General features: G+C 55.7%; 1 protein-coding gene across 2 annotated transcripts; it reads left to right on the forward strand.

Annotated features, from left to right (window-relative positions):
- The first annotated feature begins 2133 nt into the window (after positions 1-2133).
- RASL10B (RAS like family 10 member B) lies at positions 2134-16308 on the forward strand. 2 transcript variants are annotated; one of them, XM_033431526.2, is made up of 4 exons: positions 2134-5787; positions 8627-8989; positions 13281-13405; positions 13876-16308. In XM_033431526.2, the coding sequence occupies exons 2-4, from the start codon at positions 8774-8776 to the stop codon at positions 14147-14149; spliced, it is 615 nt and encodes a 204-aa protein (XP_033287417.1). In that variant the 5' UTR covers positions 2134-5787; positions 8627-8773; the 3' UTR covers positions 14150-16308. The 2 variants fall into 2 exon arrangements, with proteins under 2 accessions (XP_033287417.1, XP_004271747.1); XM_004271699.3 differs by having other exon boundaries at positions 13879-16308.
- Positions 16309-16319: the final 11 nt, after the last annotated feature.

Below are 16319 nucleotides of genomic sequence, written 5' to 3' on the forward strand. Positions count from 1 at the left end.
TCAGGAGCCATGTCCTGCGCTCACCACCCCTCGGGCACGTGGAGATCAGGAAGTAGCACAGGATTGCGTGTGGGAGGTGGGTCAGTTGGTGACAGGTGGGGTAGAAAAGCAGGTGGGTAAAGTCCCCTTTTTGGGAAATCACTCGTGGAGTCAGTTGGATACAAGCAGTGAAGAAGGTCCACACTACAAATGCAGTGTTCTCATCTCAAAGCAAACTGCAGTTCCAGAAGGAAGAGCGTGTGTCAGGGTAAGCAGACAAGACAATTTTGCACCAAGATACGTTCCTCCACCCCTGAAACCAGGCTTCTCTCAGCCTCCCCGGCAGTGAGGGGAAACAGCTGCTGTTCTCAGCTGACCTGACTGAGCCAATCCGCGTGCGAACTCTTCACTCCTTGGAGAGGCTGCCTCCCGGTTTGCCCCTGAGCAGTTAGGGAGGGATTCTGTTCCACGGAAAGGACCTCTCTCCTGAGGAGACAAAGCCTGTTGCCTCCACCACAGCTTCCCTTTGGGCCCATCTCAAGCCTGGCCAAACTGGGGATCGGAGTGGAGATTGCCCTGCATTCCCCTCTCCTCTGCCTCAGTATGTCTTTGTAACGTCAGCTGGTGTCTTACAAAGGGCAAGGGAAACACACACACACACCCAGAACTCTTGCTGGTCAGAGATTCCCTGAGTGTCTGTCCTCGCCCGAGCCCATTTTGTGTGTCTGTGTTGTGAACCTTGGGACTCTGGAGAGAAGGGGGTGGGGGGGGAGTGGTAAACGTTGCCCAGTGAAGGCTTATCATTCTTTTGTTGTTGGGATCTGTTCTTGGGGAGGGTGGGGGTCAGGGGAAGCTTGACTTTGTCTTCGTCAATAAACTCTCATTTACATAAAATGAAGTTTGTGCCTATGTACTTTGTTCCCAGAGTGACAATCTAGGACAAGACACAGCTGGCCAAGGGAGGGATAGGCATTAATAAGCATTCTATTAGAACTTGCCTTTTGGCTGTCCTAACCCTCCCAGGGATTTAGCCAGATGAAATTAAGATTGGCCTGAGGAAGGATCATATGTCTCAGAGGCTCCTCTTAACCAAGCCCCCATCACCATCACCACACAGGCATTTCGCCGCAGGCAGGGAGTGCTCACAGGAGCCCATCCGTCTTCCCTGGCAGGTCCCCTGCTAGGACCCAAAGCAGATGGTCCAGGGGCAGGCAGCCAGCCAGGCACAGGGGCAGAAGGAGCACAGCAGAGCTTCTCGTCAGTGTCCTCTTACCCAGGACGTTCCACTAATGAATTTATAAAAGCGTCTCAGATCTGCACTCAGGGCCTGCATGTTCCCAAGTGGATAGAATTAATGCTGCTTTCAAGCAAACTTCCCAAGGAGTTCATATCTAATCACCTGCATTTGTGTTGCGGGGGGACACGTGAGCCAGGTGTGGTCAAGCTAGAGGCCCTGCCCCTGGTTGTGATGAGTGGACAGCGTCTGAAGTCTCCCACAGCCTGGAGTGGGGGAAGGAGGCTGAGGGATCCAATGCCCAGATGCCCTGAGCCTCTCTCACCAGTAGAGTGAGTGTAGGTAAGGTGCTTTGCACCATGCTTGGCAGAGTAACTGCTTTTATTACGTGGCTGTCCAGACACCGTGAACAAACTGCCTTTGGCAGCTAGGAACTCTCGGAGCTCTTGGTTGTCTCCACGGGCTGGCTGCAGTTAGGCTGCGCTCTAATTGGAGTAACACTTAGGGTGGAGTGGGGTCAGAGTCAGAGATATGAAGAGGGAGGGGCCTTACCGAGGTCTCATTGGGTTCACCAGCTGCGAGTGTCAATTTTGGCCCAGAAAATCCTTAGGACAGAAGCTTCCACCTCCTGGGTGCACATCGATATCACCCAAGAGCTTTCACAAAAGGCTGATGATTCTTGGCCAGTCGGGTGGGGCCTGGGGCAATCTGCATTTCAGAAGACTCCTCAGATGTTTCTAGAAGTGCTGGATTGAGACTCACTGCCAGAGAAAGACTCACACTTGTCTGCCTCCTGCCTCTCCTGCAGTAATGGTGCTCTTGTGGCAGTTGAAAAACGGTAAAGCACTTTCATGCACAAGACACGCGAGATGCCTGCCCATTCGTGAATGGAGAGCGTTATCCCCGCTTTTCAGGTGAGAGAAGGCAAAGCCACGTCTTCTGATTCCCTCTGTCCTTAACTACTACAGCTTCCCTTCATCTGTGCCACCAGGCCAAAAGCCAGCCTTGCTAAGCCCCTGAGGTCCCAGTGTGTTCAGTCTCCAAAAGCAGGGTATACTGGCCCCCAGACCTCCACCTGAGATTGCTCCATCCTTCTCTGCCTCCACCCCCCACCCCCCCCCCACCCCCCCGCCGCCACCAGAGATCTCAGGTACATTGTTTCTGAGGCCAGAAAACAGCTGAGGACTCCCGGGTTGGAGCCTTCCTACTCCCACCTCATGCACTCATGCTTTTTCTGGTTTTGCCTGGACCCAGATTTCTTTTCCTGCCACCCCCAGCTCCAGGAGGCAAGAGCCTGTTTATTTTAATACCTGGTGTGGCACTTGGGAAAGATCACACCTCCCCCGTCGTTACCCATTTCTGTCTCCTGAACACTAATCCTAGAATCCCCACCAGCCCCCAGACATGTTATTAGCAACAAGGATGTTTCTTGAAAAGTTTCCGAGTTGGCTCCAAACTTGCCATCTCAGTTTCCCATTTAGCTTTTGCCCTGCTGTTCTTGATGCTGCCAACAAGAGGAAGACTAATTTAGGGATTGGTTAGACCCAGATGGACTTCATTTCCGGAATTATCCTTTTGAGACAGGACTGCCCCAATACTCTGGGACTGAGAGAACTCCACTACCTGCCTTCTCCCACTGGGTAGGTATTAGAGGAGGATATTCTAGTCTAGCCTAGCCTCTGGCTTTCCCTCCCTTGTTTCATTCACTCTCCACTTATGGTCAAAGGCCCCAGGATCTGGCTAGCCAGCTTCTGAAAGCCAGCGGGATCCTCGGCTACGATGGAGCAAGGGCAGCGGAGTGGCAGGTTCGGGTCCTCGTCCTCTCTGTCCCGCTCTGTGTCTGGGCTTCAGATGCTGCAGGTGGACCCATGCATTCCATCCCCTTAAACCTCAGGCGTCCTCAGCTGAACCAGAGCCACAGACTAAGGACAGAGCCTCTCAGGTTTTTTCACCAAGGTAATCCTAATCATAGAAGACAGTGAATAGGCTCCTAGGGGCGTACATCCTTAGACCAAAGTGACTCTCAGCGAACCAAGATGATTTAACCGAGTCTTAAATTCAGGCACATTTTGCATTTTATGTTAATATTATGGGTTTGTTTTTTTATGTAAGATATAATGCTTTAAATGACCCATCACTGCAAGCCAGTGTGAGGCCCCTTAATGAACCTGTGGCTTTGTGTTCTCCTAGTATAGCTAAGTTGAGAATTCTGAGAAGCCTGGCCGCAAGGTGTGTGTGAGCATTGCATGATTTCTCGTTTCTGGTCTCCCTTGGGCTGAAATAGAACCAGACTGGCGGGCCATAGCCTGGGGGAGTAGACATAAATTCTGGGATCCTTGGGTGGGGTAAGGATGAAAGATTTTCAAATACAGTGGGGGGATTGGTAGTGCCCTGGATGATTTAATCAAGTTTAGGAGTCTCTTGGTTGACTTGGTTGACCGTTGCAATTCCACAGGGCCAGTAAATCTGATGTCTCCAGAACAAAAGTGGCACTCCAGGAGGGGGCCCCCTGTCTCCTTCTCAGCCCTCCATTTGCTTCTAACTGCCCTGGCCCTTCTCTGCAAAGCCCTACCCAGCACCTGGGAGGCGTCTTAGCATAAATGGAAATGGAAACGCTTTCCCAAGGTCATGTTCAGCCTTCCCTCTGAATGGCTGTGTCTCTAAAACAGAAAAGAAAAACGAAAGGCCACACAGTGAGACTCCACGCCAGGCACTGCGTTACAGACTCTACACACCACAGGCTCATTTATGCTGTGGGGACAACTGATCACCTCTTCATTTTACAAATAAGGCATAGAGTTCGGAGCGTTCAAGTAATTTGCCTTCAGTCGCGTAGTAAGTGGTAGGGCCAGGACCTAAATCCAGATCTGCTTGATTCTGAAGCCCAGGCTCGTAACCACTGTACTCTCTGTCGGGACGGGAGAGGGAAGGGGAGTGACCGGGAGGGTGCTCAGCCTGCTAGTACTAGAAAGAATAGGAAGGAAGTCACAGTGCAGTGCGGGATGCTGGGTCCAGGGGTAAAAGCACTTGGGAGATCTCTCCCAGCTTCCCCCTCCTCCTCCCTGCACCACTGACCAGGTTGCTGCCCTGCTTCAAAACGCTTACAGGCTATCCCAGCCAAACAGGGCTAGATCCCAACTCCTTCCTCGGCAGTCAAGGCCTTCGTGACTTCACCTCCACCAACCTCTCAGCCTCCTCTCCCTGTGCTTCCAGCGCCTCGCCCCCACCGTCGTGCCTGTCTGTGTCCTGGACCCTTCTCAAACCCCTGTAATTGCTCCCAACTTCTCTCATCTGAACCCTCCTCTTCCACACCCTCCCCCACCCTGGCACCCGAAATCCACTTCTTTCAAGGCTTCTTCCTTGAAAGTTGCCTCCTCCGAAGCCTCCACTGACTCCTCTCCCTAGTTGGCCTGCTCCCTCTACCCATCCCCAGAACCTTGACTCTGCACACATCACATACTCGCGCCACGTGTGTGCTTCTGGCCTCCCTGATGAACTGTGGGCCCCTGGCCAAGTTCGTCAGTGGCTGCCCCTCTAGAGACTCCCGATTTTTGTCTTCCGCATTTTACACTTCAGTAAGACCAGTCACTCAGCCTGTCTCAGCCTCAACTATCTCATCTGTAAAACGGGGGAAACAGAATCTACCTCATAGTATTGTGAGCGTTAACTCTGAAGATGCAGGAAAAGCTGAGAGCACATGGCCTGGCACATACTCATTAAATGTTAGCTACCCGTGAGGAATGACACTGACCACGACTGTTTTAGAGTAAATACACGGGCGATTCTGCCCTCTCCCCTGGCAAATGCTGGTATCACCCCCTCTGGAGAGGAGAGGGGAGCTGTCGTTTCAGGGGATGGAGGTCATTCGTTGGCCTGGGATGAGCTTTGCTTTGCCAGCCTGCTCTGCTCTTCTTTCCCTGCTGCAGTGAGGGGTGAAAATGACCGCCCTTCGCAGTCCTCCGGTGCGGTGGCGGAGAGGAGTCTGGATGCCTCTCTAGCACACGGTGCGAGGCACACAGTGGGCGACCGTCCAATGACTGAACTGGGAAGGGTCAGAAGAGACCTAGAGAGGGAACCTGGGGTGTGTGGCGGGGGTGGGATATGGAGTGAAGCCAAAGCCTTTAGGGCCTCTCCGGTCCCTTTCTCCCAGCCCTCCAGGTTAGAGCTAAAAATACCGCAGGGAGAGTCGGGAGGGGTGAAGGTCGAGGCTCGGGATTAAAGAATTTGTCCAGGGCTTCCCAAGTGAATATGGCAGGCTCAGGGACCCAGCAGAACGCCAGCGGGGCACGCCCCCCCCGCCCCCCGCCCCCCGCCCCGCTCCCGCCTCCTCCTCCTCCCAGCGCGAGCGGGCGGCGCGCTCCGGAGGGAGAACCGGGCTGGAGGTGTCCTACCCACTCGGCGGCCAGCACCTGCTCCCCCCGCGCCCGCCCTGAGCCCGCCCAGACTGCGCAGCCGGGGGCGCTCCCACCTCTCTCCCCCCGGGCCGGGGAGCCGGGGGGCAGCACCGGAGCCCGGGGGGAGCGCGGCCCCACCGGCCGGCCGGCCCGGGCTGGGGGTAGCTAGGACGGCCCCGGGTAAGCGGCGGGAGGCTGGGCGAGCGGGCGGGCCGGGGCCGGGGTGGGTCGGTGGGGGAATGGGGGGGCGCGACGGGGGCGAGGAGGGAGGTGGGGGCCGGCGGACTGGCGGGGAAGCGGCGCGGGGCGGCCACGTGAGAGCTGGTGCTGGCGGGGTGGTGAGGGGGGTTGCCTGCGAGGTGCTGGAGGCGGAGAGCAGGCTGGGCTCCGGCATCCCCCTCACCCAGAACTCCCACCAATCAGGTCATAGGGAGCTCAGCATCCTCCGACGCCCGCACCCACCCACTCCCACATGAATGTGATGGGGACAGACAGCGGGCAGACGTGTGACTCGGCCCACGGGACCTGCAAAGCCCCCGCCCTCAGTCTGGGGCTGGGACTCAGGCGTCCAGGTCCAGGGAAGAGGAACCAGAAGCAGGCTTTGGCCCCAGTGTATGTCCCCGGGCGCTGTCTGCAGACTCACTGCAGAGCACAGGCCTTGGGGAGGGAGGCTCAGGGGCCTGGGCCCTGCCTCTCCGGACAGCCCTCTTCCACCCCCACCCAGCTGGGGATGTTGCATTAACAAACACTTAGACCCAGGACCCCCGCCTGGGAAGCGGGAGGGGACACCAGTCACCTCTGAGTCAGGGCCTGGTGACTTCCAGGAGGCTGTCCCCAGCCTAGGGGCCTCTCTGGCACCCCCTCCCTGGCTCTAGCGCTGTGCCCCGCTTTTATTTCCCAGCTATTCCCCCAGAAAGGGTTGATTTCAGGGCAGGGAATGGGTTATCCAGGAGAATCTGCAGGTAGGCTACATCCTAGATCCCTCTAAGTTGCCACACCCAGGGGGAGGCCGGGACACTTCTGGCATTCTTTGCCTTCTCTTCCTCCCCTAAGGTGCCCCCTCCCCACCTGCTTGTGCTGGTTATGTAATTAACCCAGCTGAGGCTCTCTGCCATGCTGACAGTGTCCAGGGATGCCTGAGAAGCCCAGGGCCCTGGAGGGATTTATGGGGAGGAGGGGCTGGTACTTCCCCCAGTTGGGAGCTCACAGAAATAGAGAAGCACTTGTTGGGAAGGGACACTGCATGGGACAAGAAGGAGATGAGAGTCCTAGTCTTAGTTGACAGCTCAACTGGCTGTGTAGTCTTCACATCCCTAAATCTGTGGGGGTTTTTTTGGTTTTGTTTTTACCTTCAATAAAATGGGGAGAATTGCACACACACACACACACTACATGTACGTGAGCAACAGTGCAGTAGTGCAGAGTGACCCATCTGGGATGGCTAGGAGGTCCCATTGTGATCGATGAGTGAAGGACCCCTGTGCATAACAATGGCCACTGTTTATTGAACACCTACTCTGGCCTCACAACACCCTATGGCCTCACAACACCCTATGACGTTCCTTGCCGAAGATCACACTTTAGGTGAGTGGCAGAGCGGAGAATCCAATGCTGGTGGACCTCACTCCAGATCCTGCCATTGGTTTACTATGCTGTATGTGCACATGCCCTGTGGATTGGGTCCTGTGAACCAGGACGGACTGGACTGAGTGACATTGTGCTGTGAGCTGTGCATATGTGGAAAGGGCATGCATCCACAGAGAAAACATGCATATGTGCTGGAAAGCATGGCCCCATCCAAACCCAGCGAACCCATCTGCCTTGGACCCATTTAGCAGGCACTGGTGTCACCCTCCTGGGAATAGTCCCCAAACAGGAGGTCTCAGGCATGTACCAGCCTCCCTGGTCACCATCCTCAACAGAAAGAGAAGGCACCTGGCTAAGAGGCTTACTTGGATTATCTCAGGAGTAGAGGCTAATGATCCTTCTTTGTAAGTGTGCAGAATGTGGCTCAGATCCACAGCCAGGAAACATCAGAGCTGGATTTATACCCATGCTCTAAAGTCATTGAAACTGAGCAAGAATGAGCTAACGAATCCATGTCAAGGTTCAATCCTGTAGCAGCCCTTTCCCGGGCACCTGCTGCATGCCAGGTCCTCTGAGCTCAGGGGGTTGCCAGATAATCAGACCCAGCCCTTGGCCTGTGGCCTACGCCAGCTAGAATCCCTAAACTTGGAAGCTGAAGTAATGCAACATTGTAGAAAGGAGTAGCCCGCCTTTCCCAGCTGTGTGCCTGGGCTCGTGTCTCCCTCCCTCTGGGTCTTCTCTCCAAAGTGGGAATACCTATTACCTGGGGATACTGTATCGACTAAGGATAACCACGTGGGCATGCTGACTTAGAGTAACTGCTCCACAGGTGTCACGCTCCACAGAGCCAAAGTCATCGGCCAATCCAGGGATTCTCAGCAGGGGGTGCTTGGGAAGGTGGGGGGAGCGCATTTTGGGTCATCATGGTCACTAGAGGCTGCTGCTGGCAAGTACCTCCAGGCAGCTGGGGATGTGAAATGCCCTGCTCGATAAAGAATTCTCTCTCCACAAAATGCCAGGACTGCCTCCACGGAGACGCACTGGCCTGGTCTCACTCCTGAGGACCAGGAGACCAAGGCTGCGAGCGTTGCTGTCTTGCCCCGGGCTCAGTGGGAAGGCTGGGACTTGAAGCCAAGTCTAGTGCTCTTTCCACTCCGCTCTGTGGCCTGCCTGGGTCTGGGAGTCAGACCGGCCAAAAGTCAGGTCATAATACAAGTCAAGAAAGATTGATTCCCACTGATGGGATGGACGGCAGGGAGAATGGAGAAGGAAGGATGGGGAGGTTCTGGATAGATGGGATAGGGGCTCTGGGGAAGGGAAGGCATCCCAAGTGGCAGTAGTAACAGCTCCAGTGACATTCCCCAAGGTAGAAAAGTACAGGATCTGTCCAAGGAGAAGCCAGCCCCACCGAGCCCACCTCTTGTTTCCACAGTCCAGGTGGAGGCCGCAGAGGGCCCAGGGCGAGCAGGGGCAGCGATGATTGGTCCTGACGGTGGCTGAGCCCCCAGCCCCTGGAATATGCAGCCCGGGGGAGCCCCAGGCAGCGGCGAGGACGAGGTGGCGGAGCGGGGCGGGAGGCATGGTCTCCACCTACCGGGTGGCCGTGCTGGGGGCGCGAGGCGTGGGCAAGAGTGCCATCGTGCGCCAGTTCCTGTACAACGAGTTCAGCGAGGTCTGCGTGCCCACCACCGCCCGCCGCCTCTACCTGCCTGCTGTCGTCATGAACGGCCACGTGCACGACCTCCAGATCCTCGACTTCCCGCCCATCAGCGCCTTCCCTGTCAATACGCTGCAGGTAGGGGGGTGGGGGTGGGGGACAGGGTGGAGGACAGCCTGGACCCCAACCCTCTCCTGGCTCCGGCCCTATTGCTGGCTTTGAGAACTCCGCGCTGCACCACGGGCCGCCCTACTTAGAGCCGTGCCAGGAATCCATTCATTTGTGCACTGGTTTATTCAACAAATATTTGACGAATGTCTAATGTGTACCAGGCCCTGTGGTGGGCACTGGGATAGAATGGTGCTCCAGACAGAGCAGTTTGCTCTCAAGGAACTCATAGTCTGGTGAGAAGACAAACAGTCAGCTATTACATAGTTCCATGAGTGTCATGATTGCAGGGGATGCGGGAACTAAGACAGCCCTGAAGGGGCATCTGCCCCACGAAGGTGTGTGAGGGTGGGGGTCACAGGAGGTGATGTCTCAGCTAGGTAGGATCTGGGCAGGTAAGGGTCAGTGAAGAGAAAGGCATAGAGCGCCGGATGCCTGTTAATATTCTGGGCGCTGCCTCCCGTGGCCTCAGACCCATGTCATCTGTAGAAGGGACAACAGAAGAAAAGGCTGGGACCTGGGAAAGGTGTGTTCTCAGAGACTGGAGACCCCAATCAGATCTCTTGCCCAAGGGCCTTTTCTCTTAAGTGATGCTTTGTCCCCTGACCTCAGGACTGGCCCTCGGGGCGGCCTTTCCTGCAGGGGTTGGATTCAGATGCCCCCAGTGCTCTGGCTTACAGGGTCCAGCCTGCAGGACCGGGTCCTTCTTCCTGCTCTCTACCTCTGGCTTGAGCGGGAGTCGGGTGCAGGGGGAAGCTGAGCCCTAGACATGTTGGCTCACCAAAGAAGCCCCTGACCAGAGCGCAGAGTTTCTCCAGGAAGGCTAGGCACGGTGGAGGCCCAGAGGGCACGGGCCACCGCTTGGCCAGTTGTAACTGTGCAAATACAGCAATCTCTCGGGTGGAGCTGGGGGCTGGGGAAGGGCTCAGGCTCAGCACTGTGTCAGCAACTCCGGGCAGGAGGACCTTCGCCCAACCTCGGGGACACCTGTCTCTCCCATCCTAGGTGTGGGAGCATCAGCACCAAAGACAAAAGCCTGATCCACACATCACGCCTTGGAAACAGTGAGGTCAGGGCAGTGGGTCCAAGGTCAGGTGTTCTATTTCTCCTCCAGAGGAGACTAACGGTAGCCTGAGTGGATGCTCAGATCCCGCTCTGGTCCTGTGCATTGAGCTGGGTTTATTTTTCACATTTTGTTGTGTGTTTAAATTGTAATTTCGATTTTGGAATCGGGAAGATACAATTTAAAAGCCCAAATTTTGTTAAAACAAACAAACAAAAAGTACACCCAAAGAAATCTCAGTCCCACCCCTGCTCCCTTTACCCCAGTTCTTGTCCCATTCTATAGCCATTCTCATTGGTTTTTTTATTCACACTTCCAGTTTTTCTTTACATAAATAAGAAAATGTATTCTTATTCCACTTCCCTTCTTGCATTAAAAACAAAAACAAAAACAAAACTGTCTGCACCTTTTGTTTGTTTGTTTGGGTTTTTTCTTTGTTTATTTGGCTTGACATTTTAACCTGTAGGTCTTTCCATGTCAGTATCTAGAGGTCTTCATTCTTTTTTCATGGCTACACTGTATTCCATTGGAAAGATGTACTATGAAGTCCCCTCTTGTTGGACAAGTGGGTTGTTTCCAAACTTTTGCTTCAAAACAATGCCACAGTGAATAGCCTTGTAATAGTCATTTTGTACACAGGAAGGCATATCTGTGGGATCGATTTCTGGAAGTGGCATTGCTAGGTCAAAGGATAAATGCAACTGGAGTTTGGAAGGTGCCAGATTCCACACACCCCTCCATTAAGGTGCATAGTTTGTGCTCCTGTGAGGGATGTTACATGAGTGCTTGTTTCCCTAAAGCCATCAGAGTGTATTGTCAAACTTTTGGATTTTTGACAGTCTGATAGATGAGATAGGATAATCTCAGTGTACTTTTTATTTACATCTCTGCTTATGAGTGAAGTCGAGCATCTTTTCATATGTTTGAGGGCCTTTGCCTTTCTTTTTCTGAAAACTATTAATGCCTTTGCCCATCTTCCTGTTGGATCATTGGCCTTTTCTTCCTGATTGACCCTGAGTTTTGGACTCTACAAGGATGTCCAAGACGTCACCCCTGAAGCACAAGAAAGGGACTTTGGGCAAAGAAATGCTGAGACAGGATCCTGCATGCCCCAAAGATCAAATAGTAGAATCCCACTGGTTACTGTCTGAAAATAAGAATACATTCTTCCCCAAAGCCAGATGAGATCCAGCCCAGGAGAGCGGCGTTTCTAGGGTCGTCTCAGCTCTTGCTTCTGCAGCCTCTCTCCTCCTATCAGAGAAGGAAGCTAAGGTTAGAGGGCGTGTGCAACCCACCCAAGGAACAAGCAGCAAATGCATGGTTGGCACCCAGGTGGCTGAGGCTCCCTCAGCTCCTGTGTCCTCGGAACTGGACTCAGTTTCCATTGCTCCTTCTCTGTCTTGATACAGCTCCAAGATGGTCTTTTACCATCTGGAATGCTGCATGGAGCTAGCTGGAAGGCAAGCTGAGCTTTCTTATTCCCTCCCTTCAATCAGGGGTAAAGGGGCAACCCAGCCAATCGGGAGCCTTCTTTCTCTCCCTTTTAGGAGCCCCCAGAGAGGAGTGGGTGGGAGGCAGCCTGGAGGCCCCCTTGAGGAGGTAGCATGTTGGGAGAGAGGTGGGGCTGTCCCCCTCGAAGGCTGGCAGCTGTTCCCTCTCCCCAGCAGAGAGCTGGAGGAATATGGGAGCCTCTCTGCCTATTTCCCCATCCCTCCCACTCCTGCTGATCTCCGCTCCATGCATGGAATGGAGGAGGAACAGCGTACGCTCTGGGGCCCCAAGCTCCCAGAGGTCCTGTGTCCAGTGCAATACAGTCTTTCCTGGCCTGAGAAACCAGTTCATGGTTTTCTATGATTTTAGATTTGTCCTCAGCATCTTCCCCCTGCACCAAAGTTAAAACTCAGCACAAAGAAAAGATGCCACATCATCTCCCTGGAGAAATCCACTGCAGCAGCTTCTAAGCCTTTGAATCGGGAAGTGCTTTTCTGGAGTCGGACTTAACGCTCCACCACGGTCGCCCAAGTCTTTCCCCTTTTAATCCTTCTCTGCAGTGTAGAACCAGCTGTAGTCCTCCATGCCTGATCCCTACCCCAATTCAGCTCCTAAGCTGGCACAGGAGATATGCCTGCCTCTCCCTCTAGTCTTTTGCCGGGGCTCTAGTTCCTAGAGAAAACCCTAGTTCCCCTTGTCCTGGGAGGCCCGTCTTTCCACACTCTGGCTGCTTTCTGCTGCTGCCCTTGCAATTCTCATCTGCTGGCAGGTTAATTAGCTAACTCATCTCTTAAGCAATCTTCTCTTTCGTGCACTCAGGTTTGCCTGGGGCCTGTTCAGCTTGAGCCCGGGCCCTTCCCAGAGAATTTGCCACCGGCATTCAGGAAGTTCCATCTCCCTGGAGCTGCCCTGGGGCCCTGCTCTACATCAGCCCCCATTAGGCATCCAGTCTCAACCTTTTTCTCCTCAGGCCTCTTCTTCTCAACTTTGAGGGCAGAGTGAAGCAAACAGAAGGGGTACCTCAGGTAGCAATCTAAGGGCTGTGTTACAGGCAGGAATTGGGTTGATTCCAGCACGGACCAGGTGGGATCCAGGACCGTGGAGAGTTCACCAGCCTAGGTAGTGCAATTAAAGAGCCTAGGAGGAGGAGGTATGTAAAAATGAGGAAGGCTGGACTCTGGTCCTCTCAGGAGCTCACAGCAGAAGTGGGGACCTGGGAATGGAAAACAGCTCTGACCAAGGTATAATTGAACTGTTCTTAGAACACAGAAGATGAAGGGAATAGTCCCCTGCTTGCGGGAAGGCTTCTTAGAGGAGGAAGAGGCATCTGAGCTGAGGCCTGGGAAGATAGAGAGGATTTCAACAGGTCCAACAACTAGCTCAGGGCTGGGCTCGTAGAGGCGCTTAATAAATGTAATCAAACAAAGGACTGGATGGATGGATTGGGGGACAAAATGGGACAAGGCAGATCTCAGCTCCAGGAGTGCACAGGACAGACAGCGGCCCTGCCGCATCCTGGCTTGGAGGTGGGGAAGCCACACCTGAGCTCTGCCGTTGTGCCCTGGGCCTGGCCTCCTGGGGATCGGTGAGTGTGCAAGGCTTAGGGTGCAGTGGCAGGTGAGAGTGCTGTGTATGGCGGGAGGTGGCTGGGGGCAAGGGGAGCCCTTATGGCTGCTCTGACCTTGGTGCTGGCTGGGGGTGTTGCAGGAGTGGGCAGACGCCTGCTGCAGGGGACTCCGGAGCGTCCACGCCTACATCCTGGTCTACGACATCTGCTGCTTTGACAGCTTTGAGTACGTCAAGACCATCCGCCAGCAGATCCTAGAGACGAGGTGAGGGGCCAGGATACACTCCACTGCCACCTCAGTGGACGCCCCTATGCTGGCCACTTCCTGTGAAAAGGGTGCAGTGGGAGGGAAACAGATCACGTGCCTCTGGTTCCCACACACACTCAAACACACACTCACGACATTTTGCCGTCCCCGTTTCTGTTAACTCATTTGGGGACCCTTACCATGGGGTGGCTAGTCTAGTGCAGTAAAGAGCAGAGGCTAGGGGAAGGAGACTTCCAGGGCGCCTCAGCCGCACGGCTTTAAGCCAGGCTCAGGTTCCTCATCTGTACAATGGGGAGAACATTAACACCCACCTTTTGCATCAGTTGCGTCAGTTACAGCGCTGCGCCTGGAACAGATGGATGGTAGTAGTAGTATTGACCAGGCACAGCCCGCCCTTCTTGAAGTCCGGGGCGGGGGGGAGGTTGTGAGACTAGACTGTGGGGTTCTGAGATTCCCACCTCGCCCAGCAGGGTGATCGGCACCTCGGAGACGCCCATCATCATCGTGGGCAACAAGAGGGACCTGCAGCGCGGACGCGTGATCCCGCGCTGGAACGTGTCACACCTGGTGCGCAAGACCTGGAAGTGCGGCTACGTGGAGTGCTCGGCCAAGTACAACTGGCACATCCTGCTGCTCTTCAGCGAGCTGCTCAAGAGCGTCGGCTGCGCACGCTGCAAGCACGTGCACGCCGCCCTGCGCTTCCAGGGCGCGCTGCGCCGCAACCGCTGCGCCATCATGTGACGCCGCGCCCCACGGGCCGCAGCCCCGGCAGGCCTGGGCGGGGAGGGGCAGGAAGAGAACTCCTGGAGCGCCCCCGCAGCCACGCCCTCCCCGGGAGAGGCGGAGGGCGAGAGGGAGCTTCCCCTTAGCTGCCCCGTCCTCCCGCCTCTCCCCAGTCTGTCTTCCTGGGACGGCCGCCTTTAGTGCTGTAGTTCGTGCAGAGCCCGGCCGGGCCCCTAGGAGCGCCGTCGCCCCTGGGGGTTGGGGGTGAGCGCGTGACACGGAGGGCGGGGGTGGAGAGGTGCATTCTTGACCGGGCCCGCACCCGTCACCTCCAGAGAGTGTGTCTGTCATTGTTCCGCGTCTTCTTCTCCCGTGTCTGTCTGTCTGCCCAAGCGTCAGTTGGTCCTCAGCTGTCTTACCCACCCTCGCCACCTCCAGCTTCGTTCACAGGGCTCTCATTTTATCCACCCCCTGTCGCAGGTCCCGGCAGCACCTCTTCGTGAGGCCAGCCTTCTGACCGTCAGCACCACCGGCACGGGGCGGGGCGATGCGGGTGGCCCAGGGACCACAACCGGGGTCCGAGGGTTGAAGTCCTGGATCAGTCAGGGGGAGGAGGCAGAGCTCCCCCCGCTTCCAGGGAGACCTCCCTGCCCAACAGCCCCAATAGACGCAACAAGCTACCTTCCAGCCTTAACTCGATGGTCCGTCCCTGCCGGGTGCCCCTCTCCCACTTCCTGACCCTAAAGTCAGATCACCCCCTGGGTTCAACATTTTTTTCTTGACCGAGTGTGGAGAGGGATCGCCCACAAATGATAGATTTATTTCCATGATGCCAGCGTCCAGTGGTCTGCCAGACTGGAGGATGTTTGGGGGGGAGGGGGGGTGTCTGGTGGTGGGCGGGGTGTGGAGGGAAGCAGTCAGATCGTGCCAGGGAAGACTCTTTCTCCCCATCTGACCCCAAGCTGACTGCCCCAGACCTTGCCCGCCTTGAATCTCCGATTACCCCGATTAATCTGGGGAGGGGCAGAGCCGGGAAAAGAATTATGGGAACCCCTATGCTTGGGGGAGATATACCGGCATCCCCACCCCTGGATGGAGGCCCTCAGGATCTGACGCCCCCTCGTCCCGACACCAGTTGGCCCCATACCTTGACTCACTCCGCCCCATTTTCTCCGGCTGCCTGGCCAGTTTCTACCTCTTGTCACCGGAGCTGATCACTGTCAGTTTTGTACCGATTTAGAAATAACAAAAGTAATGAAGATACTAGGAGTGACCTGCGGGATTACTGGGGGATTTGGAGGGCGGGAGAAATGGTGCGAGTCCCCGGCCGCCTAGCCAAGTTCTCCCTGAGGCTGAGCCCTCAGCCCTTCTCTGGTGGGAGGATAGCGAGGTCCCTTGTTAGAAGAGAGACGGAGAGAAGAGCCTAGCCTCGATGTAGCCAAGCTGTGGCCTATAGACCAGGAAACCAGGTAGCTCGGGGTGGTGATGGAGAGGAGTCTGGGGGAGGCGTCATGGGTGGCAAACTTCTCATCCAGATCCAGCGTGAGAGGGAAGCTTCGATGTTCTCTTCTGCTTCCCCAGGTGATTCCCACTCCGCTCACTGGGGGTGACGCAGCCCGACAGTGACTGCCCTGACCTTGGGCAGTCCAGTATTTTGGGGTTCTGGTCCCTGCTGTGCTGCATGACTTTGGGCAAGTGACCTGCCCTCTCTGAGCCTCCCCCTGAAGCAGAGGAGGTGGCTCCCCTCCCCCCACACCTTGGAGTGGCTGGGAGGGTAAGGAAGAGGGGCTGCCCCCCTTTATCCCCCGCATCCCTGCCCCCTGACTCACCAGGGGGATGGGGTGAGTGGTGACAGCATCTCACCTGCCCCATCACTGTCACCCCCCAGCTCTGAGGCACCTGAGGTGAGAGTGAGGGACCCAGGCCTCTGGCTGCCCCCTGTGGGAGCCGTTGGAATGTATTGCCTGGCTGGCCCCCTTCACCCACCCTCTCACCCCCGCTTCACCCCAGATCTTTGATTTTGATTCCTTCCGCCCCCATTCTGAGTGTCTGGCCTTCACCCTGCCCTCCCTTCCCCAGGGTTTCCCACCACAGGGTCTGGAAGTGTGTGTGACGCCCACTGCGCTGTGATCAGAAGTCAGATTAAAAATCAGGGAGTGTTTTCCCTCGTTTCTGTACCAAGGTGTTG

This window comes from Orcinus orca, chromosome 19, assembly GCF_937001465.1.
Source record: "Orcinus orca chromosome 19, mOrcOrc1.1, whole genome shotgun sequence".
Lineage (NCBI taxonomy): Eukaryota > Metazoa > Chordata > Mammalia > Artiodactyla > Delphinidae > Orcinus > Orcinus orca.

Excerpts from the sequence above, each read along its gene's own strand:
- RASL10B (XM_033431526.2), top strand. The coding sequence starts at position 8,774 with ATGGTCTCCACCTACCGGGTGGCCGTGCTGGGGGCGCGAGGCGTGGGC. Across the intron at positions 8,990-13,280 it reads TCCCTGTCAATACGCTGCAG|GAGTGGGCAGACGCCTGCTG; the intron begins GTAGGGGGGTGG and ends GGGGTGTTGCAG. Across the intron at positions 13,406-13,875 it reads CAGCAGATCCTAGAGACGAG|CAGGGTGATCGGCACCTCGG; the intron begins GTGAGGGGCCAG and ends CACCTCGCCCAG.